We start from the raw sequence: 25,986 nt of genomic DNA on the forward strand, positions 1-25,986 counted from the left end.
CTGGCCGAACGAACAACACTGTTAAGGACAGCGGGGGTTTGGTAGCTGCCCCACCGCCCTGGGAGGTTCCGCATCCTACCGCCTGCCCAAGAACAAGGCTGGAGATGCAGGTGGCATCTCCTAATAATTCGTGGGAAACACTTGCTGATTTGGGATGCAGGTGTCAGGAAACCGGGATGGACAATTCCCACTGAACTTCATATCGCAATAGTTTATGTTTTTGCAGACTTTATGCAAATAGCGACAGAAGGCGTAAGAAGAGACAATTAGACATTGTCACCTGCCTTATGGAGTTTAAACCACTGTGAAACAGTGCACTGAGGTAACCTGTGCCCCAGGCAGGGTAAGATCCGCACCTTACGGTCATCTCCACAGTCTCTTGGTCTGATCTTCCGTCGAGCAAGAGCCCAGCAGACGAGCCCGGGTGACCGGCAGTCCCGGGGCTGTTCCCCCGCCCCGGACCGCCCTGCCTCCTCGCTCCCCTCCTTTGGGCAGAAGCGCTGACCCCAGACAAACCTCGCTTCGGTTTCGGACCTGGCAGGCTTGCCCGGCGTGTGTGACAGCCAGCGGAGGGGCTCACGCAGATCGGAAAACCAACGTTATCTAAAGCAAGAGGCGGCTGTGGCGGGATGCGGCTCTGCAGAGGCAGCCCACAAGCTCCCGCCGCGCCCGGCCCTCCTCGCAGACGCTGGAGGAGCAGGGAAGGGGCGCTAGCAGAGCCACAGACCTCCATTTCCCAGGGTGTTTCTGCCCAGCACTAACCGTGGCAAGACACAGCCGGATCCTTGTTTTGTGTATGCTCATCTAGCCTTAAAACATGTCCCCCTCGCCGGGCCCTTTGGGGAAGGCAGGTGAGCCAGCCATCTCTCTTTGCAGAATCAGAGGATACATTAGAGATCAGAAAAGGGCAGTGCACATTATCGGAAAATAACTTCAGCTGATTTTTTCTTATTAGTGCCTTACTCGGCTTTGGAGACTTCCTTGAAGTCTGTCGCGGAATTTTCCCAAACAGTCCTATATTCACGAGGCCCAGGGAACGAGGCACCAATCTGAAGCCATCAGAATTTTTATTTCGTTCCGAAAGGCCGCGGTGTGTGCGGGGGAGGACGGCTGCCTCGGGCAGGGGGTGGCGGGGGTGGCCGGGACGCGATGCCGGGGCTACGGCTGCCGGGGACCGCGCAGGCTGCGGACACTAGTGGGCACCGTCGAGACCGAAGGCCGGCGGAGCGGGAGGAAGGGGGATTCCTGCTGCCCAGCAGCCGCTTGCTCATTTGTTGTGAATGTCGCCAGAGAGGATGTGGGTTTCTTGTATTTCTCCGTGATCTAAGTAATCGCTGGGTCTCAACTGGCCAAAAACCTTTAAAGTGGTGAGCTCAAGCAGTGCCTTCAGCTTTTAGCTGGGCATAGTTAAACCGGGCGAAAGGCTGAAAACCGGTGGACCTTCTAATCTTTTCTTGATAAGTCCCCGACCGCCGCCGCGGTTGGATGTGTCTGAACTTGGTCCAGCACAGAAACAGGGAATTGAAACAGAGATGCTTTCCCCGAAGATCAAACTTTATTTCAGACTTGCAGGCGGCAGCTCACACCGCACAAAACACGGCAAGGGCCGCTAGAAGGGGCGCTGGATGCGACGGGGAAGGGGCTTTGCGCGGAGGGGGCAGGCACGCCGCGTCCACGCGTGTTCTAGTCGGAGGCAGAGGGAAAGGGCCCGCCGACTGCGCGGCATCCCACCATCCCTCTATGGAGGCGGGCAGGGTCCAGCGCAGAACTGCCTTGTGCTGTCGGAAAGCAACTCAGACGCCCACACCCACACCCCCGCTCTGCCGCCCGTCCAGCGCCACCCCGCAGGGCAGCGGGCTCAGACCGCCCGGGCGGGCTGTGCGCCCCCGCGGTACCGGCATGGTCCGGGGGAAGAAGTATCACTTTTTACTGCTGGCACGTGGAAGCGGCTCCTGGCCGTAGCCTTATAGCTCAGCTGCCCGAGTGAAGAGGCCCCAGCGATGCAGTGGGTGTTTGGGGGACTGCTGCCTGATGGGGCCGCGCGCCAGCGCCCCACAGGGGATGGATTTCTTCCACCTTGACTCGCGTTCCGAAGCCTCCCCCCCAAGAAAGAAAGAGAAATGTCTAGTCCCAACTCTGTCATGCAAAGTGACTCTGCTCGCATCCCTCCCCGTGGCTCTTTTCATTAATTAGGGGCTGCAAAGGGTGTGGGGGAGGGGGAAGCGGCTGGAAGCCACTAATTATTCAAACTTTGGAGACAGCATCCAGATGAGCTGGGCCAACTCTTTAGGGCAGTGCTTTGTAACCTTTGTGTAACAGGCGGGAGAGTGATTATGCTACTGTGCAAAGCCTCCATTAAGAGATTTCATTTCATCATTGCCCATCGCCTGCAGGATGTGTGCAGACTCCAGGGAGAGTAGACGAAGTTTTCCACTGAAAAAAACACAATTTGCTGTGGCACGAGAAGGCTGTGAAAACCTGCCCTTTACCCCCGCTTCCAGGCAATAACCTTTTTAATTGCACTCATCTGCAACTCGATTTTTCTCAACTGCCCCCTCTATCCCCTCCCCGTCCCCCCCTCCGGTTTGCTACAGGTTTTTGCAATGACGCCTGTCTCCTACAGCAACTTCTTTCCGCTTCGGCCACTGCCGCCCCTCAGCCCTGGCCACCTCAGGGCTCCCTCCCCTTCCGAGCCTGCAGGAGAGAGGCTTAGCGGGACGCGCAGCGATGCCCCGGAATGTGGCTGGGCTGTCCCTGTCCCTTCCTGGGCTCCGCTCCCGCCGCCGGCGGAGTCTCCCGTCCCGTTCCCCGCCGTCCTGCCCCGAGGGCAGTGCGAGAGGGAAGGAGGGAGGAACGCCCGAGCTGTGCCCCGGGGACGATGGAGAAGCGGCGGGGTAGCGGTCCCTAACCTCGGTCCCTTGCTCGCAGCAGCCTTTCCCACCTCAGTATCCCGGAACAGGAAAGTCCCAGTTCAGCTTGCCCCCATAAGATCCTGTCTCCCTCCTCCCGCTCCCCTCCCTCTGCCCCTTCCTGCCTCTGGCCCTTGCGGGAGGAACCTCTTCTCTCCTTGTGGGACGGGGCTGAGCTGCTCGGGGCAGCCGCCAAGGCGGCGGGTTATGGGGTCTGGGCTCTGGGAATCATCCGCCTGGGCTCTGCCCCCAGCCCTGAGCCAGCGGTCCGGGGTCCGGCGGGCAGGGCTGCCTTGAACTCTCAGGGTTGAGTTGAGATCCTGAAGTTAGTGATTTTTTGTTTGTTTGTTTGTTTGATTTGATTTTTTTTCCTCTGCCCTCGGTGCTTCCGAAGTGCCTGTAATATTTGAAGAGAGCGAGGGAGAGAGAGGGGGAGAGAGAGACTGGGGGAGGAGGATTAAGGAAGGGAAAAGATGGCGAGTTGCTGGAGCAGCGTGGAGAAAGCGGCATTTTTGTGCTGCTTCTTGCTGGCAGTGGGAAGCCTAATCTCCTGCGCCCGCCCGGAGGTGGAGGAAGAGCAAGAAGAGCAGCGCTCCTGTCACGGTGCCTTTGATCTCTACTTCGTCCTGGATAAGTAAGTGACAGTCGCATTTAAAAACGTTTATTCACCCTTGAGTGACTCCTTGCAGCGGCAGGGACGTTGTTTCCCCTGTCTTCCCCGCGTGGCTTCCCCTGATGCGAAACATGATGTTTGGGGCAGGTTGATTATTTTTGTTCCCCAAAACTTGCACGTTTCCAAGTGGAGCATTTAGGGTAGCATTGTGCTTTATCCTGGATTAATTTCACATGCAAACCTGGGAACTCGTGTCGCTTTAAGGTTACAGTGCGTGGTATGAGGACTGTGAGCACTGGGTTTGAGGGGATGTTGGTCAGTGCCCCAAGAACGCCTGGGGTTTTGTGTCAAGACTCGGGCTATGTGCTGAGATGTTACCCGTGGGACTTAGCAGTGCCAGGACTGTGCAGAGCTACCTAAAGTTAAGACCAGACTGCTTGTATGTGGTTGCTTTTTTACAGATTTGCTTATAAAAGCAAGGTTTTATGAAATTTATTTTTGCTCAACTTCTTTGTGATCGTCTTGTGTTTGAGTTACATCTATTAAAATAGTTCATCAAATACTTTAATGCTATGTAAGCTGAAAGCAGGTATGGCCAGGGGGTATGATTAAGCTCACAGGTACAGGCGTGTTACAGCAAGCACTAGCAAAGCAAGTGGTAAACTGGTGCACCCACAGTGTTTTTCAGAAGGCATGAATTTCTTTTTCCCCTGGTGTACTGCTGGCTTGTCAGCCAAGGACTTAAGGAGTAAATTGTTAGTCTCCCACATATACTCAGTGTGATGGCTTTATTATCTAATACAACCTGGATTATCTGTATGTCATGGTATTATGAAAGATGGAAAATTTTTCTTCATGATTCTTGCCTGCAAGCCAGGTATGAAGTCTTCACTGTGCTGTTTCCCAGTTAGGAGAGCTATTCAGTCCATAAGGCCTTCTGCACAGCCTGCAGGAGGCAAAAAGCCACCATCACTCAGGATGTACATTCATGTATTCAAGAAGAAGAAAATAAGTATCAGTAAGTAGTGATTCTGATTTTAGAGCAAAAGAAGCTGAAGATTAAAACCATTCAGTCTTTCTAGAAGATTCACTAACACACCATGTGGTCACTGTTTTGTTTTCCTTTCCCGAAGAACTTGTCCCTGAAGTAAGTTTGTGTCTAGAAAGAGCTCTGCGGAGGGCTAGTGTTAGTTCTCAAATTTATTCCTGTCAGGCTTTCTAGGAATGACGAGTATTGATGTTATGCACAGTTTCTGTATTGAATTCTCTGTAACATCGAATGTTGGTGATTGCGATATGGGTTCTCTTCTGTAGTGCAATTTCCATGTTTACAAGGACATTGAGTACCCCCAACAATCACCACACTGTGCTCCTATGCTACTTTTCATCTGCAGATCAGAAAGAATTTTATTGGCTGTTACTACTCATGTTGGTTTTGGGGAAATAAAGGTAGAGAAGAGAGCAATTTGCTCAGAGTTACTGATCTGTCAAGCAATAGGAAGTTGATCATGTAAGCAAGTTCCTCTCCAGTACTATAGACTTGAAATAATGTGTTATCTTTTAGCAAGCTACAGGTCTTTTATTTTATTTCAGGTGCTATCCTCTCACTGCAGGGGTCCACTGGAAACTGGACCTGATTATGGTTGAAGTAAAAAGTCACGTGCTTGGGTTCCAGTGGGAAAATTCTCCTTGGCTTCAGCTGCAAACTGAGTCTTTATGAGCTGTGAGAGTTTTACCAAAGAGTTCCTCTTTGGTAAAAATCTGTAATAAAAGTTACTTAGGCCCCTGAGTGGTTTTAGACTCTATCCCTGCTCCTATCAAGTCTGTGACAATGTGGTGGCAAAGCTGTTTTTGGTCTCAGTGAGATTGCATTACAATTCATATGGGTAATATTGGAGATATTAGATCCCAGCCATAGATCCCATGCTGGCTGAGGGTGTATTTAGTCCCAGCTGTATTCTGTGACATCTGGCACAACACAAGGAGCTTTATGGGGGCAGGTAGAGACTAAGTGAATAGACTTTGGATTTTGGGGCAGTTCATGAGGAAGGATCTAGATAATTCTTTAGTGTTGAGAAGGGTCAGGGTATTCCAGGTAGGGATAAGACAGGAAGCCAGTCAGAAGCAGCTGGTAAATCTGTAAATGCAGTGGGCAACTCATTTTATAATGGAATCCATGCTGATACATATCCGGAAAGAATTCTGGCTCTAATTTCTAATGGGAGAAACCCCCCAAAAACCCAGCCATATATACCACAGAGTATCCTCATATGGCTTGGGGATTGCCTCCCTTTTTTGGTGCCATGCCAGTCTGAAGTTAGATGCATTCAGTCTTAATTAGCTGTCTAACAGTGGGACTGAAGTAGTGGCTCTGTGAAAATTCCAGGCTTTAATCCTGTGACCCTGTAGTGAGCTCTCTTGTTGAATGACAGGCCCTGCTCTGAAGTCAGCCTGAGTGAACCAAAATGACTTTAAGTCTTCTGGCTTTGCTTCCCCACAGAAAGATTTAATCACACATCAGAAGGAGGCAATTTGGAAGAGGTCAACAAGCCTTTCTCCTTATGCAGCGTGTGTTACTACAATGTCTTTATTAGGGCGTGATTTTTGCTCTTTAGTCTGCTAGGCAAAGTCTGTGGGGATTTAATCCTGCAGGCAACAACCATCAGATGGAAAAGATCATCTTCTGGTGAAGTTATTGGTATAATATATATGCTGCCAATTAGAAGAAGAACTCACAGTTTTCTTACAGTTTTTCCTCTGCTTGAAGTTGATTGCAGTCCTTTATGTTAACTCCATAGGATAGGCAAGATCAGAGCAGTGGCACTAAGCCTTAGATGCCCAAGAAGCTGGCATGATGAAAGGGAAAAGCAGCATGTGTGGGAGGGAGGGAGACCAGTCATCATCCTTCTTAGGATTGACCGTGCCAGAGCCACATTAAGATTGCCTCAAGGAGCAAATCTCTTGAAGCTTGGAGAAGTGGACATTCACTGTCTACAGAGGCAGCTGCCTAGAGTCTGCAATCTTTTGCTGTTTGTGTGTCATTCTTTATGAGTTATACAGGCTTGAGTTATTTGGAAGTGTAGTGGAAGACTTTAAATTATCATAGTGAAGCAGCAAAAATTTTTCTGTTTGCAGCTAAGTCACTCTCTCTGCATAAGGTAAGGCAATATACCTTGCAGTTGGCATACCCATCTCTCCTTGATCTTGTGGTAAGATCAAGTCACCTGTGATAGCAAAGATCTCATTTTTATCTTTACAATCATAGCTCTTAAACCCAACATAAGGGATCATTGAGAAGTACTCACTTGGCTGTGGTTGTTTCATTTACTTAGGTTGCCCAGATGCACAAGGAACTTGTTTCAGTCCCATCTCAAACTGTGGAGGACAAGTCCTGTTAGAGATTTGATTGCTTGACCATCAGGTCTTGTAGTGACATACTTGTACTTGAATATGTAAATAACTCCTTTCATCTTACCTTACCGTTAACATCCAGCTGTTGTTTGTAATCATTGAATTGCACTTGCAGAGCAGAAAAGATGACTGACCTCTTGTGTTTCCTAATTGTAACACTGCCTAGTAGCATCATTATGATTGTTTATTAGTGCAACAAATAGAAACCCTTTTAGAGTAAGGACTTACAACTGCCATAAATATCTGCTTCTGGCGATGCTTGACATGACAGATCTGAGCTGCAGAGCTGTCTATGTTTTATATTTACCAGGCATGTAGAGATTTCCTGATTGTTTTTGACTGTGAAATAGACAAAAGTATTTTCTTTTTTTTTTTTTTTTTTCTGCTGGAATGCTTGCTAAAAGTTGTTTGTATTTTGAGGAAAAATGAGCTACACAGCCTTGGAAAAATTTTTCCTTTTTCCACAGCACAGATGATGGCAGTGGAAATATATTGGTAAAGCTTTTCCTGGTTTTGTTTGATTATAACTGATTTTTGGGTAGTCTGGCCTAACTACCCTTTCTTCACTCTTCATCTTCCCCCTGAATTTCTGGGTAGTACCTCTTCGAGGCTCTCCTGTCAGTTTGGGCCCACAACATTATTGCCTTTGTTTTGCTTTGTCTCCTCTGTCTGAGAGCATCTCTGTCAAGAACAACTTTGGTAAAGACATCAGTGTGATGTGCCCAGCCTCTCACTTGTAATCCATTTTGCAGCTGACTTTCTTTAAACTTGGTAAGCCTCACTCCGGAGGTGAACGGCCACTGGTAGGGAGCTGATGGGGAAGAACACAATCTCTGATTAGATGGGAATTAGCTACCCTATCCAGTCTCCTTCCTGATTTTGGGTTTTGGGTCTGTATCCCCCTCCTCAACTTGCCCTTGAAAAGGCAGTTTTATGGGGGTGGGAAGTGTCAGGAGGGAAACAGGTCGATGCTTCCAAATTTGCTTCAGGCAAACCAAAAAGCTTCCGGAGCAAAAGGTGTTTCAGGAGCTGCTATTCAATTCAATATATCAGCTTTTATAATTATAAATGTGTGGGGAGGGGAGGAGTAGCTAACAACACTGTTGTGGTTGGAAGTCAGACTGCTGGCAAAAATAGAAGTCTGAATACATGTCCTGTCACCTAACTTAATTACATTTGAAATTTTTGTATTGACTGACTTAAACCAGTGCTGAACTACCTTTTCTCTAAGCAAGAATACCTACCTACTGCAGGCAGGCTTCAGTTCATTGTAAGACGTAGAATCTGATACAGGTCAGCTGAGAGGAGTTGCTGTCTGAACAAAAGTATCACCTTTGTTTTTTAGATAACATTGATTTCTATTTAAAAATGGTTGTGACTATCTCTCTTCCTCCTTTGCTGCCTGACTTCACCCCTTATAATTTGACCACATCATCTGCATGATACCTCTCATAATCTCCAACTGCCTGTAAGCAATATGTTTTTATTGTTTTCAAAACATTATCTTTTGATATTTTGCCTTTGCATCTTTCTTTGTTGTGGTTTTATTGCAGCCAGTGCTGTGATTTGCTTACACTCAGGTGTATTTCTCGGAATGTTTCAAAGCAAATTTTTATTCTGCTTCAGACATACCTATGTTATTCGAGCCAGGTTTTATTTGTTTGTATTTTGTCTGATATTGTTCTGCCAGCTTTGACTTTTGTCAGGAAAAAAAATGTGCAGGAAAACCGATTATCCTTCCTTCTGCTCCAAGAAAAAAATTCTTTATAAAACACAAGGCCAAGCTAATGGGTAATGGTTATTTGACATAAAACATGTACAGTTAACAGGAAGAAAAAGCCATGGCAGCTTGTCATTTGCAGTCTATTTATGCATGTAACTAAATCTGATTTATTTGGGGCTTGAGCCAAGGAAATAAACCGTAAGCTTCCCACTGACCTGGGATTTTTGTTTGTGTGTGTTCAGTGATTGAGAATTTCATTACTTTTGTCTGGGCTTGCAGGTCAAATGCTGGTACAAATTGTGAGTTTGTATGAGGTGTAGTAGGACTGAACCTTTTGATCTCAAATGCAGAGAAGAATTGACTTCTGTGAGTTATTCAGAGCTCAGGAGCTGTATATGCCTGCTCCTGGCTACCATTTGCACCTTGTTAAGAATGTTGTTGCATGACTGGTATTGTGTGCCCTGCTTTGCTCCCGGTGTTTTGCTGAAGAGTACCAGGATGCTGAGAGTGGGTCTTCCTGGCCTGATGCTGCTTAGAGCATCTCTGGAGCTTCACAGAGAGATATGAAGTGGTTGGATGCAGTGTGAGCATGGCTTCTGAATTTCACTTTGTGCCCTTTTGTTGGCTAAGGACTTAGCAAGAGGTATAGTATAGCATCAGGTGTGGACAGAATTTGTGGATTAGATGGCTGACTGTAGGATTAAAGGGCACTGTTTTGAGGCAGGATTTGATAGAAATCTCTAATATTGCTGCATAATTTATCAGTAGTTTTATAGGAGAAAAGCTAGCTATGAAATTAGTGGGTTTGGTCATGAAACCTTTTGGATTCAAGTACTTTGGATCATGTGCTCAGATGCTGGTCTGGGATTAAAATCCATTTTGCAGTCACCTCTCCACATCTTCCCCTCCCCACTTCAGCCCTTGTTTTGTCCATCAATGTTACAAGTACTCTGAAGCAAGGACTGTCTCAGAATGGCTGTCTCTGCCAGTGTTTCTAATTGCCTCTAGAGCAGATAATAGAAACTAGTCCGTCCTTGCCTGGATGAATCATCCAGTCAAGGTCCCTTCCATGCTTGCAAGAAACATTGCTTGGGAAAGGAGGATTCTTGTCACTTTGAATGCTCTGCTGGCTCAGAAGGGAGCAGAGGGGTGGATGAACACTTGAGCATGCGTGTCTGAAACCACAACAAACTAAATGCCCCAGGCTTTGCTTTTATTGCAGAGCCATTATTAGCCATGTGCAAGAATTCTGTTGTCTACAATGTGGTTGTGGCCACAAAGAGCCCTCCAAATAAGTGTCACATTTCTGAGCAATGGGCCATGTACAGTGCCACCATTAGCTCAAGGAGATAGAGATTTATAGGGACCTACAAACTCAGTAGGTGGTATACTCCCCTGACACCATACTCAGACTAAACCCATCAGTAATAAGGTTTCTTTTTCTTCCTTCGGGATCTCCGGAATTGCTGCCTTCAGCTAATCTGTAATAGATTAGTGGCAAATGTGCATGTGTGTGGGGGGGGTGTGTACATGTGGCATAGGATCAGGGGCAGCTCTGTGCTTTCAAGGGATTTCACTTTGTCACTTTCAGCAGGGATGAAAGGCTTTGAGTCCTGTTTCCTCTGTGTAGGGTAATAAAAATATGTATACTGTTTGGGTAGGGCTGGGATTTTAACTTTTACTGCAAAGCTGCATGGTTGAGTTGATCTGTATCCTGGTTGGTCTGTGCTCCTGACAGTGAATTTAGTGATAACTGGTTATCACATACTCCAGGACAGACAGAACTGGCCCTCCTGTTTTTTTCCTGCTGAAGTGACTGAGCTGAGAGCAGCATTCCATATACCAGGTTGTGCTGCTTCATTTCTCTGGGCTCCAGCTTCCTCTGCCTCTGGGAGCCTGTTAGGAAAGAAGGGAATGTTTCCAGTCCATCTTGCTCTTTGTTGTCTGAACAAACAGCAGTGAAATACTTCAGGTTGGGTAGGCACAACTCTGAACATGCTCACTGTTTTTATACTGACGCAGAACTCCGCTAAGCTACAAGGAATCACTCCAAAGTCAGCAGGAGCAGAATCAAGCCTTGGAATCACATCACTTCCTTCCACCCCCAGAAATACTCGCTGACCTCCTCTTTTCCCCTCCCATCAAGTGGTAGCAATGCGAAATTAAGGAAAACAGCAGCAGGAGCTGCAGCAGCAGCTGCTCCTCTGAGCCCAGTCCTGATGAGGCTGGGAGGACATTCTTTCCTGTATTGTGGTTTGCTGACTTTTTCTTTGTCTCGTGTAATGGGAATAGAGCTTGTGGAGAAGGGAGCATGCTCAAGACAAAGGACTCCTGTGGGTTTTTTCTTAACTTCACTTGGGCCGAATTCTGGTCCCAGTTGCAAAGGTACAAACCAGGGCTTCTCAGGTCGCACTCTGGGTTCACCCCAGTGGAACAGGCAGCAGAAACAGGCCCTGAGATGCTTTCTGAGGCATTCTGGCTGCCCACAGCAGCACTTTATTGCTCTGTACTTTTCTTCACCATGAGAATTATGTAACCTCCAAGGGCTGAAGCCTCACTATCCTGCTTGACTCTGAAAGGCATACAACCTGCTTGTCACCTCTTTGTCACCATCTGCAGAGGTCTTTGGCTTGTGGTACTCGATTCTTTGCAGAGAATATTAGGCTTGCTGGGCTTCCTCAGCTGGGAGAGCACAGGGAGGAAGGCCAAGGTTCAGCTGAGTGGTGGCAGCCTTTGATTGATGTGAGGAGCTGAACCAGGTAGCCGATGGCTGAAAGCAGGAAACCCACGAGGCCTGCAAGATAGTTATGGCTGTAACACAGACTTTCTTTGCAGACAGCCACAGTGCTGTCTTGGTGGACCTACTGGTACAGAGCTCCACAACAGGATACATAGGATTCTCTGTGTCACTTCTCCATGGCTTCTCCCAGTTGCTAATGAGGTGGGGGAATGTGTGTCCCACCCCAGTGTTTTTTCTGCACAGGCTGATCTTTTCCATGCTTCATTTATTCTTTTATCATTATTCTGAAGTCTTCACAGTTCCTCAGAAATCTTACAGGAGTGTATAATTTGGTCGCCAAACAGCCCAGACAAGGAATCTATTTATTTACTGATGGTGTGTTGGAAATCACATCCCAACTCTATCTGAGGCTCCTATTAGCATAGGTACACTGATTAATAGGAGTTTGTTCTTGGTAACTGTAAAGTTTGAAGGGAAACAAGAAAAGCACCAAAACAGCTGTAAAAATTATGCTGTGTGGGTGTCCAAGAGTAACCTGTATTGCAGAGCATCACTGAAAGACCCTGTTCTTTCTCTGGGCTTGGTAACTGTGGAGTTAAATATAAGTACAGCTTTCAAGCATTGGTTGTGGTCAGAAAGGAGCTTAGAGTATGCTTGGAGCTTCCCACATGCCATGGGAAACCAAGGCAGAAGCCTCTGAGTCTGATTCAACCATGAAGAGAAGCAAGTTAGTTTATGCTGACAGCAACAGTGAGTCTGCAGTGTGAAAGATAAGATCCCAAAGGCAGTGAAATGGGTCAGGATTTTCAGTAGTGTTGGGCAGTTCTGTTTGTCAGTGTTGGGACTCATATTTGACAGCATTTGGCAACTTACTATATAATTTAGCAAACATTTTGCTGTTAAAGTTTTTTTTTTTTAATCTGCCTTTAAAACTACTGTTGCTGGTAGTATAGGGTCAGGTCTCTGGGGCAACATATGAAACTATCAGGACAAACCCAAGAAGCCTCCAAAACATATATATATATATATGAAATGGCAAATGAAAGTGCATTACAAACAGGGATATTTAGAGGTGAGCTTTGGTGGGAGGGAAGGGAAATCAGGTTTTTCCATAAGCCAGGCCACTCCCACTGGTGTTCATAATGGGTTAGACATGACTGGCATTTGTGTTATGTGGGTACCATTTGCAGTGGGAGATGACACACCTGGGCTTGAAGGAGTGTGGTGGGGAAAATGATTAAGTGTTGACCACTTCACTGGTACTCTCTCTATGGGATTTAAAAGCATTTACATTTTCTTGCTTGTTTGGCTTTGACGTTTCCCCATTGAGATTGGGACACTTTGACACTTCCCAGCTGATAAAGCAACATGTGGGTGCAGCATTCCTCTTAGGGGAGAAGGGCACCTACTGCCACCTTGAAGTAACTCTGCTCAACAGAGCAGTAGCTCAGTGATACAGAGCTGGGCACTCTGAGAGTACGATATGCGAGAACCAGCGCATGCAGAGACCTCTCTAGCTTTTCAGAGGTGGTCATCTACTGATTTATTACAATCAATTCTCAGTCTCGCTGGCTGTATCCTTTTCAAGAAATGGTGTTTTGTTATAGTCAGAGTGCATGGAAGTGCATAGTATTAAGGTTATCTGTGCATTTTCACTTTGAAAGTCATGTTTTTCCACCTTTAGTAGCTTATGATCATCTTGAATTTTCAGTGTCTAGGCTGTTTTACCAAGATGTTCTTTGCCTGAGGAGTAGATTAAAAAAAGGGAGGGGAAAAAAAGGATTCTCATAGTCCCAAGAAGATACTGAAAATGGTTTGTTGCTGTTCTAAAGAAAATTCATTGCTGCTTTCTTTTTTGGATTGCATCAGTGCCTCTGCAGCTGGCAGTAGAAATTTGATACCTTGTCCAAAATAGGTCAGTCTTTTCCAAGTAAGAAACTACGGCTATTCTGTGTAGGGAATTGACTTCATTGAAAATTTCAGGAATTGAATTTAGGTCAGATGGCAAGCTCAGAATGAAATTGAGAGTGTCAGCTTCAGGCGTGAAAGAACTAAAAAAAATTGGGAGCTGTAAATGCATCTTGGAGAGATTCAAGGAAAGCCTCTCTGACTTGATGTTTAGAGATTTAGCCTGGGACTTTCAAAAAAATCCTGGAGAGCTGTAGGTGTTGAACTGTCTTGGATCTCTTTTGGAAAAGCAGTCTTTAAACTATATGCCTCGCATGAGTTATGGATTATTGTTTTAATGATGAGGAAAGGGTTAATTTGGTAATAGTGCCAGCACCTCTCACTGCTGCTGTTCACAAATACACTGACATGTTTTTCTGTAGCACATATAAATGAGGGACTTTAGAGGATCCAGACCCTTGGTTTGAGCAGTCCCTGGTGTTTTGTTGCCCTATCTGAGTGCCTGGCAATTTCTTCATTCTTTGATAACCAGTTTGTTCTGTGAATGAATCACCAGTTTTCCAGAAAAGCAGCATAAAAGCACAGGGTTACACAAGACAGCTTATTCTAGGTTTTGGATTTCAGGAGACTCCTTTTGGTTCTTGTCCCTTTATCTTTGCTCTTCTCCACTCCACTAGCGCTGCTGCAGGGCAGGCAGTGCCGTAGTACATTGCACTCATGGGCTTCTGTGTGTTGCTCTGTCCTGACATACCAAGAGCAGGAGTGACTGGCAGAGGGTCACTTGGAAAGCCCATTGTAGAGCTGAGAATTGTAATATGAAATTGTTTCCTCATGTTTACACAGAAAAATGCCTAGTAGCAGTTAAGAGGAATCCTATTGCTTTATGGTAGTTAAATTTCAGAACTTTTTTAGTTCTGCATCTAAGCCCCTGTGATTCTTCTGTATGTCCCATTGTTTCATTTATCTTTCTGCCTAAGACACCTGAGAGATGAGTTAGGCAAGCAAGGAAAAGCAAATGGGTCATTCTTTCCTAAATGTCACAATCCTAGGGAGGGCTTTTAAAAGCTTTGACTTTTCATGCTTTGTTGCCTTTTTAATGTCTTGAAAGTGTATGGCATAGATCAACACGGTAGAAATTGCCTATAATGTGCTGTAGAGTTGCTGTGTTCAAGGCACTGTTTGAAGTCTGAGTCCCACCAGACTGGGGGGGTCCCTGATAAGACTTGGCCCAAAAAAAAGCCAGGGAGTGCCGGTAATACAGTTGTATATAATGGGAACGGCAGCATGATTGTGTAAGTTCTCTGCATGTAACTAAGTTACCCAAGTTTTCACAAGAAATCTATAATGGAGCCAGGGATTGACTGTCCAGAACATTAGTCCAGCAAATTAGCCAAGAGTACTGCCTTTCCCTTCTGAATTATTTCAAAAACTTTCTCTTTTGAAACAAACAGTAATTAATGGAAACATTCTCCCACGCATTCTGGGAGAATAGAAGATCAGTCAAGACTCTGTGTGGCTTCAAGGGCAGAGCTATGCTCTAGGAAAGTAAATAACCTGCTAGCAGATGATTTAATGAAGTCAAATTAATTAAACTAGAAGAAAATATTTATATTTTATGATGCAAAGGGAACAAAAGCAGATGGAAGGGTTACTGAACTTGTTTCAATATTGTATGGTAAACCGTTTCAGGCCTATTTTACTTGTCTTTGAGTCAATCAATTTTGTCTTCATGTTTCCTGTTACAGCTTCCATCACAACTCTATATAATTTGTGTCCCTACATACCTCTGGAGTAGGCCAGGTTTAAAATTCAAATTGGAGCAAGGAATTTTAATTGTGGAGAAAGATTAATGTAATTAATTATGCTTTGTATGCAGATCTGGAAGTGTCAGAAATCACTGGACTGAGATTTACTCTTTTGTGGAAAGCCTAGCGGAGAAGTTCATAAGGTAAAGTTTTCTTAAGATGATATTTTAATTTATATATTTATATATACGTGTATTTATATATTTATATAATTTTTTTTTTGTGCAGTGCTTTTTAGCAAATGAAAATTTTTTGAAGTATTATGTGTGACATGGATCTGGCTTGTTCTTCTGTTTCAGTCCAATGTTGCGGATGTCTTTCATTGTTTTTTCTTCACGAGGCACTACAATCATGAAACTAACAGAGAACAGGCAAGTACTCCCCACAGCTTTCATCCAGAAATACCCTTCATCCCTCCTCTCAAACAGTGAGTCTCCCCAGAATTTGGAGGTCTGTCTTGATCCTTGGTGTGGCACCAACTGAAATCCTCCTCACCATTCCCAGCTGGAGGAGGGCTTAGGAAGCCTTTAGATCTCCCATTACAATGTTCTTTTTAGTTTTATGTCAGAAAGGCAGCACTAGGTTGTTTGTTCTTCATTGCAGTATTTCAGGGAGAAACTGCATTTCGAATTGAGGATCCAGATACATCTTTGCTATCCCCAACTACCCAGATAAGGGCTGTTTTTGTGGAAGAGGTCTCAGAGCGTGAACTGATGAGCAAAAGATTGCATGAAAATCCCGTAGTGCCCTTGGAAGAGACTCAAAGCCTTGAACTTTACACCAGCAGGTGGTCGTACCCAGTGCTGGAGCACTACCTTACCAGGCTGTCACACCCCTCTCCTGGGCTGCCTGCAGACAGCGCCCATGCCAGAGGTGGTTTGCAGAGCAATAGGCTTTGTAAGAAGAGTCTGAAGCTGGAGCAAAATTCTTGTTGCCACAATCACAACCACATTATCTTTTTTAAACAAACAATAATAAAATGGTCTCCTGGTTTGTTTGTTTGTATTTGTTTTTTTTCAATCCAAAGGGACGCCATAAGACGAGGGCTCGACATTCTTCATGATGAAGTGCCTGGAGGAGACACGTTCATGCATGAAGGATTTAAAAGGGTACATATCACAGTACCTACTTTCTTTGTTTTGTACATATGAACTTTGCTTACTTGACGCTGGTGTACTTAAGGGCTAACAATGTTCTACACTTCCTTTCAGGCAAATGAACAAATTTACCACGAAACCTATGGAGGTACGTGTTGTATATTGTTCATGTTATATATCTGCATTGAAAAGACAGGGATTATAGTTCTTTTTATGACCTGCAGTAAACCCACTGAAGGAAGTATTGGAGAAGGAATTGGTGTTATGCAATACTACATTCCATTTTGACTACAGTCCTACTTTTAAATGCATGATTCATGGTTTATTAAGACCAGAGAAGACCAGTATGATCCCAGATCTGACCATTGCAGAATGCAGACCAAACCATTACAGCTATCCGTCCTGCACGCAGGAGACAGAAATACCCAAGGTTTTCCTGTGCCCTTCTGTCCTGATGCCTTCAACCCTGTCTGCTTTGTGTTCCCTGTCCTCATTCTCATTATTGTAGGTATGAATACAATTAGCTGAAGTTTTTGCATCAGTGTGAATGATTTGGATTCAGATTCTGGGTTGCTAAAATATACATTTTCACTAAATTTTGAGAGGAAAGCGTATTTGTGGATTTTGTCTGTTCCAAAAGAAGGCATAATTAGTTAACAAGCCTTGCCTGGTTCATACCCTTGTGTGAGGTTGTTCTTATTTGTGAGCTGATGGTCTCTTTGGAAGATGGATAAACAGGTCAGTGCCTTTTTATTAAAATGGGCTGTGAGAGAAGAGTCTACAGCAGCAGCTCTGCACAGCATTGCAGGCACTTCTGCCAGTAAAATCAGGAGTCCTGAAGTGTCCAGCTGAAAACAATTTTACCTCATTGTAGCATATAGCTAAGAACTAATCAAGTATTCTGTAAGTTCATTAGGAAGGAAAAATGAGTAGATGAGATCTGGATTAATAAGCTAAATTATCAGGGAAGAAACAAGTGTAGAGAAGAAAACAAAATAAGATCTCAATTTTTTCAGGCTTTTTAAAGCATGCTGGGCATGAAAAAAAAAAGAGGAATATGGGAATCCAAGCTATTTTTTTCCTCCTAAGTTGCAGGTCATTTTTTTAAGATTTATGTCTGTGTCTGACATGACATGGGAAGGACTGCGTGGCATAAGAAACCTGTCAGAACTAATCAGTCTTTAATTTCAGACAATATGGGGGAAGACACTTGAAATTGTAATAGATTATTTTGAAAAAATAACAAAACACTTCCTGAAAATAACATGTATGTATATTATTTACTTTGCTTAAGAACTATGAACTCAGAATGTTTAGTTGAAGGATAGTTTGCATGTTAATTCAGTTTAATTTTGGTGAACATGTTGCATTTTTCTAGGCAGCATTGTATTGTATACTGCATTATGTATATAGATATCTGCAGCCTATGCAACCTTTTCACTTAAGCTTGCATGGGATACAAAATGTCGTATCACAAGACATGAATTCTTTCACTAATCTTAAGGTTTTCACACATACCCAGAATTCCTGTGAATTTCACTGGAAATTCTTGTTGCTTGAGAAGCATAGGACTGACATCCTTCCCATCCCCATGACCCCTATAGAAACACATTTCATACCATGTTTGGTGGGTTTGCTCTTTCAAAGTCTGTTGGGAAGGAAGGTAGGATGGCAGGGAAGCTCCTTTTGCAGAGGTATGTGTCACCACAATCTCTGGACAAGGTTCATCTACAAAAAAGTTTGTCAAAAGAAGAGAGGAAGCCTTTCCTTCTCTGCAGATTCATTTTGTCAGTTCTCCATGTGAAAGGTGGTAATCTCAGTAGGTGCTGTATTTTGTGCAGAACAGAAAAGTCCCTGTGTGCACCTTGTTAGAGCAGCACTGCCCTTTCAGTGATGCTTGTGATGTGAAGGTGCACTGGTTTTGGGCTTACTGCATGCTTTGCATCTGGCCTTCAGCTGGTATATCACCAACTCCATGCAAATTAGGCTGAGAGTCTGGCCTTATGGTTTTGTATTTATTTTTCAGCAGAAGGGATTGCCTCACTTCAAACTTGTTTTTCATTGCTGAGTCTTGTGTCATATGTATGCAATCTGTTAACTGTCCTCCATGTAGGAGTTCGGACTGCTAGTGTGATTATTGCTCTGACGGATGGAGAATTGCAAGATGCTCAGTTTTATTATGCAGAACAAGAAGTAAGTCACCTTCATGTTTATCCAAACTAGTTTATGTCAAACTCGTAGACATTTACTGCTGGCTCCACTGATTATATGGCTTTGCACTTAATGGCAATTTTTTTTTTTTTTTTTTTTTTTTAGGCCAACAGAGCCAGAAGCTTTGGAGCTATTGTTTATTGTGTTGGAGTGAAAGATTTCAATGAAACTCAGGTAACTTTGCTTGCTTTCTTCTTGTTTTGTTTTTCTGTTATACTACTGCGCAAGTAACAGCATCAGATGAAGGCATTTATTTAATTACTTGAGGCATAAATCATTTCATGTCACTATGATGTCTTCTAGCAAGTATGAAAGGGCCCAGTTTTGTTCACTGTAATTTTGTTTTCCTCATGATTTATGATTGTCTTTCTTTGCAGCTGTCAACGATTGCTGACAGCATCGATCATGTTTTTCCAGTAAAGGGAGGCTTTTATGCCCTAAGAGGAACCATTGATTCAGTAAGTTTGATATTCTGAAACCCAGAAAAGGGCGTCCTTTCCTGCATTAATAAAGCATAGATAAAACGGTTACCAAAAATTCCATTTTCTAAATCTTCCAGATTCTCAAGAAATCTTGCATTGAGATCCTAGCAGCTGAGCCATCCAGTGTTTGTGCAGGAGGTAAGTTTCCACAACAACAGTGTGATAAGGTGAGTGACTGACAGTGATGAAATGTCAGTAACTACCTAACGTGGTATTGAAGCTGAAGCCCATGGATGTGTTAGAGCATCCTCCTGGGCCATGGCTAAAGCCCTCCATGTACCTTCTTAGCTTCAGAAAAACATTGTGCCAATAAACATGTAGCCTCTGTGGCTGAGTAGCAGCTCAGAGAGTTGATGCTTTGGGAATTGGGGATACCACTTTCTAAAAAAATCTGAAAGAGGCAGAAAAGTGATGCAAAGCCAGACTGACAGAGGTGTTTTACGGTCTAAAGGCGACATCTCACAAATTTCTGGGAAGACTGTTCCTGGGATCTGCTAGGACTTGTCAACAGTTAGAACAAGATTTTGCAAAACATTCATAGAAATTTCAGGTTTATTGAACCAAATATAATTTGCTGCATAGGCCAAGATACCTCTTGTGTTTTCTAAAATGCTAATGTTTTATTTATTTGAAAGAACCATTAGTCTGTATGGTAAACATGAGGGACACCCAGAGGAGCTGTTGATAATTTCATGCCTTTTATGTCTAGCATATTTAACTTGGGTTTGTTCTGGTTTATGTTAGCAATTCTCTTGCTGTATTTTTGTCTGCTTAAAAGGCTATTGTAGCAGAGTAAGAGTGACACCATAAGTTTGCTGGAAGGTACAATTTACAGCATGGTTATTTAGCTCTAGTGTTACTGTCTTGTGTTCATTTCCTTATACACTGTGAAAAGGAGAACATACAAATAAAATAACAGTGCTGTATGAAAGCTGACCTTGAAAACAGATAAAAATATGAAACTCAGGAAAAATTTGATAAATATGACTGAGAAATTGTTCGCTCTTCATTTCCACATGTTGATCACAATATGATCTTGCCCTGAATATTTCAATTCAACATGAAACATCCTTGCTTCTTTTGAATTATTCCTAAGTATATAATTGTGGACTAGAAGTTTGTGGTAAAATCTTGTCTGTGGAAAATTTAAAGGAATGATTGTACCTTTAAAAATCTTGTGGAGTTGTTTAAAAAAAAAAATCAATTTTAAAGCTTTGGCATTTAAAGCTTTTTTTTTTAATTATTGTTTCATAGTGATAAATTCCTTCCTATTATTGTATATCTGGAAATTCTTTTGTGCAACAGCTTAGTGTAAGCTGTACTGTTCAACAAAAATTCATTTAGCTACATGAAAATATAGTGTTCCAATAGAAGGGATTTCAGTAGTATTCTTGCAATTGTTTGGAATAATGTTAAAAATATTGGAAAGTTGAACTTGAAGCCATTTTGTTGAATGGAAAATTGAAAATATTTTTCTGAAATATTTGAGAAAATAAATTCTAAAGAAAATACTTTCTTTTCAAAAATGAATATATTTCAGCAAAAACAGTAAAATTTGAGTTTTTTCCAAAGGATAATGAGCTCAAGTCACTTCATTTTTTGCTAAGCTTGCTAGGTAAATAGTTTATCACAAATGTGGTTAACAATACACAAGTACACTTTAAAAATAGTTTGTCCTTAAAAAAGAAAAATATCATCATCGCCTTACTTGCCTCTGTAGAAGTTTTCCGTTGTCTTTGTGGCTTTCAAATAAGACCAATAGAAATTTGGCCGAACCAGTTTCAGTGTGTTGCTGCTGATTCGGCAAGGTACTGTCCTTGTTTTAATTAAATTCCGAGGTTTTTTCTGTCCCTGTTGACAAAACAAGGGCTGGCACATGACAAAGCATGGTGCTCAGTCACCAGTGTGGGAAGATTTGGATCTCAGATGCTTTGAAGGTTTGTCTGAAGTAGCAGAGAACTTGAAATAGGAGGACACCAAAGCTATAGCTCCAAATGGTGTACACTGTTTATATAATGTTGTATCTAAATGGCTTTTGGCACTAAGAATTAGGCCTGTAATTGTGTTTGTTACGAGTCTAGTCCTTCAAGCCATAGTTGAAATATTTACATTTGTGCTTAGCTTTGTTATCCTTTATTATCCCACTTACTTCAATATAGCTGGAGGTTCATCTGCATAGCTGTGTGCAGTACTATCTCCTGGGATTAAACAACTTTTCTCATGGTAGTGGGAATCCAGATCTTGAATCCAGTTCACGAGACAGTTATAGTTCTACTTTATGTGTAATGTGATTTATTTTTATAATGTAATTCATTTGGACTTTACTTCATAGACTTCAGTATTTTTTCATTAGTGTCAGAACTTTTATGCATTTTAAATTTAGGTAATTACTGATACAGTTTACTGGTAATGTATACTTAGAGATTCATAATCCCTGAATCACATATCAAAATATATATACACTTGCATGGTGTATGTACACACTGGCTGAAAATTAGAACATAACATTTTCTAGAAATGCAACATTCCTCCTCCTTTTAAGTTAGACTCTTTTTTTGATTGGTTTTTTTAAAAATACATAATAGAAATTTGCATTTCAAAATGATGATTGAAAAATAATAGACCTTTGGAAAGAGTGCAATATATTATCACATTCTCCAGCAAAGACATTTGTCTGTTTAGAACCTTGAAATGTGTCTGTCCATGCTTTTTGTATGAAACTTATCTGAGGGAGGAGGTGATAACTGGTTTAGCTTTTACTTAACATTGCTAATAATTTTTGCAATCTAGTATGAGATCATGAGGGTTTTGTGTGGCTCAGTGGAAGCAAGTAATGATCAGGGCTTAAAGCAGGGCCTGACCCACTGCTTGTAAGTATTCTCATAATTACTGTTGTGCTGGTGATTAATGGTGATCTTGGCTTCTTTTCTGACTTACTAGAGGTTTAGTAAAATGCTGCAATTTACGTGTGGTGACAATTCCAGTTGGGACTCTGGCTCTCTGTGACGAAGCTATCTGGCAAGTCTGTTTACAAATTCATCTCGTCATATTGTGACAGTTATCTGATGCTTAATGCTTTTTGACCCTGCAAATTCATTGTCCCCAATGTGGAGCAATGTAGTCGGGTCCTTCTTGTTCCCTCTGATTTAAAATGACCAAGACATGCAGCCTGTAAACAGGCTATCAGTGCAGAATTGGAGGTGCCTCATATCCTGTTTGACAGCATCATTGCTTTGATTATGCTCACGGTACGCAGATGTGATTGAAAGGTTTTGTTGGATGTGGCATCCTACTGGCCACATCAACTACCAGGTGTGGATGCAAGCAGTCAGCTTCTCATCAGAGTCAGAGAAGCGGAGCCGACAGCGCAGCCAGCGCACACCAGCTTCAACCTACCATCTCGCTGCCAGCGCTGCCCGGTTATTTCAGTGCTGACCTTTTTCCCTTCGCTGTCTTGTCAAAAGCTGCAATCCACGATCTGACAGTAACTAAGGAAGAAAAGGACGCAGCCAGAGCCAGAGCACAAAATTAAATGGAATTAGCCATTTCAACAGACCATCATCCAGAACACATTAATGCTCCAGAGCAACTGAAGGGGCAGGCTTCTTAACAGCAACAACCAAATCCAGTACCAGCTGTTTACATTTCCCTGCAAGTCTTGTCAGCTTATGTTGGTGGACAGGTTACTACCCAGTCACTGGCTCACAACTGACTGTGCAGAGTGGCAGTCACAGTGAAAAGAATGGCAGGAGAGGTAAACTGTCTTGACAAGACTAAACTTCTAGATGTAGCTTTTACCTTTGATGTCTTGTGTTGAAAGTTTCTTACTTTCCCTATCTTTATAAAGCCACTGAAACAGCTACAAATTAAACCTTTGTGGTTGCTGCCTTTTAAGACCATTAGTTCAGGAGACAAGGAAGAAAAATCCAAGTGCAATTTTGTTTTAGCAAGCTTCTTTTATAATATAAAATTGAGATGGGAAAAGAAAGAAATTATCATCTTAGCTGGGTGTGCAAGTCACTATGGAGTGGGATGGCCACAAGCTGGTCTGACAGTGTGTGGTCCCAGGCAGGTAGTTCTGGTGTGTGGGCAGAGGCCCAGGTGCCCTCGGGGCTGGTCATGACTCTCAGCTGTGCTGACAAAAAAAAAGGGATGCTCATCACAAATAACCCTCGGTGTATCAACCTGGTTAGATGTGGAATGGCTCAAGGCATGAATCTAAGAGTAACTCAAGATTCTTAATGGAGTAAGAAGCAGATGAATCTGCCCTATAGTCCATTTTCATTTGTTAAAGAAGTGCCTTCCACCCCCAGTGAGAACAAGGAGCTATAACCCTTCCCATAAAAATGAGGCCAAAGTCTGATGCTGGACCTGTGCATTTGGCTCTTGGTGTGCTCAGTGAGGTCTCAAATTTTATCACCTTCAGCAAGGTGCCAAAGTATGTGTTTCATTTAAATATGCACTCCAGTAGATATTTTCTTTTTCTCCTCCCAAAATATCTTCTCAGATTCCCACGTTCCTTGCAGCCTGTGTCAGTTCAGAGCCCTGCTCTAAATTCAAGTTATGAAGAAAAACAGAATTTGCCAGTGCCCTTGCCCAATTCACCTGGAATTGCATTAGACCTCAATGCAGTGAGAACAACCATGAGTGAGAGTGTTTTTGGCAAGAACAAGCTGTTTGTAGGGAAAAATTAAAGCACTCCACATCTTCATGCTAGCTTGCATTGCAGTAATGATAATGAAGAGAAGGCAGATGGACCTGAATGTGTTTCAGCTGCCTTTAGACCTCATGTAGTGTTATCCCATAGCAATTCCTTCCTCCAAATAATATGGCAGTGCATTGTATGAAATGTTAACTAAAAGCTAAATCACTAAAAACTATGCACTTATAAACATTGTTTTACTCTCCTTTTTAGTATGTTCATCAAAGTTTAAATAATGCATGTGGACTTGTTCATGGTTTTACTCACTACTAGTGCAGAACTTCGCAGTTTATTCTTGTTTTTATATGTGAAACTTGAAGATTAGTAGGTCCTGTGTTGTGGTGGTATTCACCTTCTATTGGGCTGGTCTCAAATGCTGCTCAGAGGCTGATGTAAGAGCCCTGTGAAGGATTCTGCTAAAGCAGGAGATTTATGTGTGAAAATGCAGCTTCTCCGCTTTCCCTTGCTGCATTCTGGGGACCTCACCTGTCAGCTGGCTGCCTGTGTGTAGCATCAAAGGGAGTTTCAAAAATGCGTTGGGGACAGAACAAATTTGTGAAGTGCCTCTCCACCTGCCTGCATTAAAGATATTATCTCTGTGGACAGTGTAGCATCCACAGTGTATTTTCGTGTCCTAGAGGGAAGTTTCCCTTGCCATTTCACTTCGTGGTGCATCTTGCGCCTAGTTTGGCAATTCAGGCTCACCCCAAGAGGAAGGGGACTATGACAGTAAAGGGGAGGGAAGAATAGCAAACAGTTTTGTTGTTGCTAGTCCTCTGAGGAGAAGTGTTTACTCTACATGTTACTAGGGAATAACCTTAAAAACTTGCTGTGGAGAAGCTTGAGAAAACAAAGCCAGGTTTCTTGATAATTTTCTTCCTCAAGTTATCTTTCCTGTCTCTAACTGTACCAAATATGGTGAGACCACGTGCTTTCATAATAGACATAAACTCATTTGATGCTACCACTACCTGTCTCTCTCCCTTCCCTTCTCCTGCATGCTGCTTTTTCTAGCTGATGCTCACCTAGGCAAGTCACGTTACTGGTGCCTCTGGCAACAAAGTTATTTTCCAGAGATGTGAGCAAGTCAGTGATCAGTGGTGCCAACAGTAGAGGGCATGGGCAGTTGGGATCTCCCTTTTGACAGTACCCTTCCTATACTGGCTTTGTTCAAATGCAAAACTGTCTTGTCAGTAAAAAGGCTGTTGGAACATTAGCCAAAAAAACCCCAAACCCTGATGATACTTTTCCTTCTTGAATGAACAAATCATAGTTGCTTATCATAGTAATGACAAATCATGGATGCCTTCCCTATCAGGAATAAAGCAACAGAAGTTGTGGCGGGTCTCTTCTTGTGCCACAGGTGGTTTCAGCTGCTGGGACAGGGTTGTGGGGGAAGAGCACAAAGAAAATGACAGCACCTTAGGTATTCCCATGCAGAGCAAATGCTGAGTGGGGCTGTGCAGAGACTCGATTATTGGAGAGGCAGGAGGATTGTAGGGTTTTTTCCAGGGTGTGTACCAGATGCAAAGCTTTCTCTCTGGTTCACAGGGGATTTAAGAGGGAGTCCTGTCTGTCAGGATCTGCCTGAACAGAGCTGCTGCTTACAGCCAAGTGCCATCTGCCATGAAGAGAGGAGGAAGGACTGGTGCTTATGCAAGGTGTCTTTTCCAAAAGCCGCAGAGGAACCATGAGATAACATCAGTTAAATCAGATTTAGTTTTACTGTGGCACCTTCAAGGCATTGCAGATCTGTGTTACTCTTGTGCGAGCCAACTTAAGACAAAGAGAAGACTCTGTGAAGCACTAATGCCATGTAGTGCTCTTGGCCATTGCTACTAAATAGAGACAGTGTCAGAGTAAATGTTTTGTTTCAGGCAGAGAACAGTAATTGTCATGTTGTAATTCAGGTCACTCTGAACAGAAACGCTGTATTTATTTTTCATAGACCTTCTTTCTGTATTTTCACTTGCAGAATCCTTTCAGGTTGTGGTAAGAGGCAACGGCTTTTATCATGCAAGAAATATCGACCAGGTACTCTGCAGCTTCAAGCTCAATGACAGCCTTACTATCAGTAAGTTTGCAGACTGGTGTATTCTGGTGACCCCTGTGGCTGTGTCACCTCATGGAACACAGGCCAACTCTCACCCATGTTAAGGGGAGTCCTTGCAGCAGATATGAGGGGGAGCTGGGGCAGAGGTCCACACTTAAAGGAAGCTTGAAATTCATTCTTGTTCAATCCCTTGACCTGTGGGCATTGTGTTGAGTGCTTAAATGGGGCATGCTGCTGCACAGTAAACTTCAGCATCATTGTAATGATGCACATGGCTGACACATATACCAGAGAAGACTGGGTATCAGGTTTTAAGGTGGAAAATCAAAATT

The 25,986-nt window shown here is 43.3% G+C and overlaps 1 protein-coding gene across 1 annotated transcript in view; it reads left to right on the forward strand.

Annotated features, from left to right (window-relative positions):
- Positions 1–3,050: 3,050 nt before the first annotated feature.
- Positions 3,051–25,986, forward strand: part of ANTXRL (ANTXR like) — a 57,201-nt gene continuing 34,265 nt past the window's right edge. The window contains exons 1-10 of the mRNA XM_050305238.1: positions 3,051–3,543; positions 15,181–15,252; positions 15,409–15,480; positions 16,137–16,218; positions 16,321–16,354; positions 18,320–18,399; positions 18,523–18,591; positions 18,795–18,875; positions 18,977–19,037; positions 25,577–25,675. Of these exons, the coding sequence (XP_050161195.1) occupies positions 3,383–3,543; positions 15,181–15,252; positions 15,409–15,480; positions 16,137–16,218; positions 16,321–16,354; positions 18,320–18,399; positions 18,523–18,591; positions 18,795–18,875; positions 18,977–19,037; positions 25,577–25,675 (811 nt within the window). The 5' untranslated portion in view covers positions 3,051–3,382. The remainder of the gene's footprint in view (positions 3,544–15,180; positions 15,253–15,408; positions 15,481–16,136; positions 16,219–16,320; positions 16,355–18,319; positions 18,400–18,522; positions 18,592–18,794; positions 18,876–18,976; positions 19,038–25,576; positions 25,676–25,986) is intronic.

The sequence above is a fragment of the Myiozetetes cayanensis genome, unplaced genomic scaffold (assembly GCF_022539395.1).
Source record: "Myiozetetes cayanensis isolate MyiCay16 unplaced genomic scaffold, myiCay2020 scf10, whole genome shotgun sequence".
NCBI classification, from domain to species: Eukaryota; Metazoa; Chordata; class Aves; order Passeriformes; family Tyrannidae; genus Myiozetetes; species Myiozetetes cayanensis.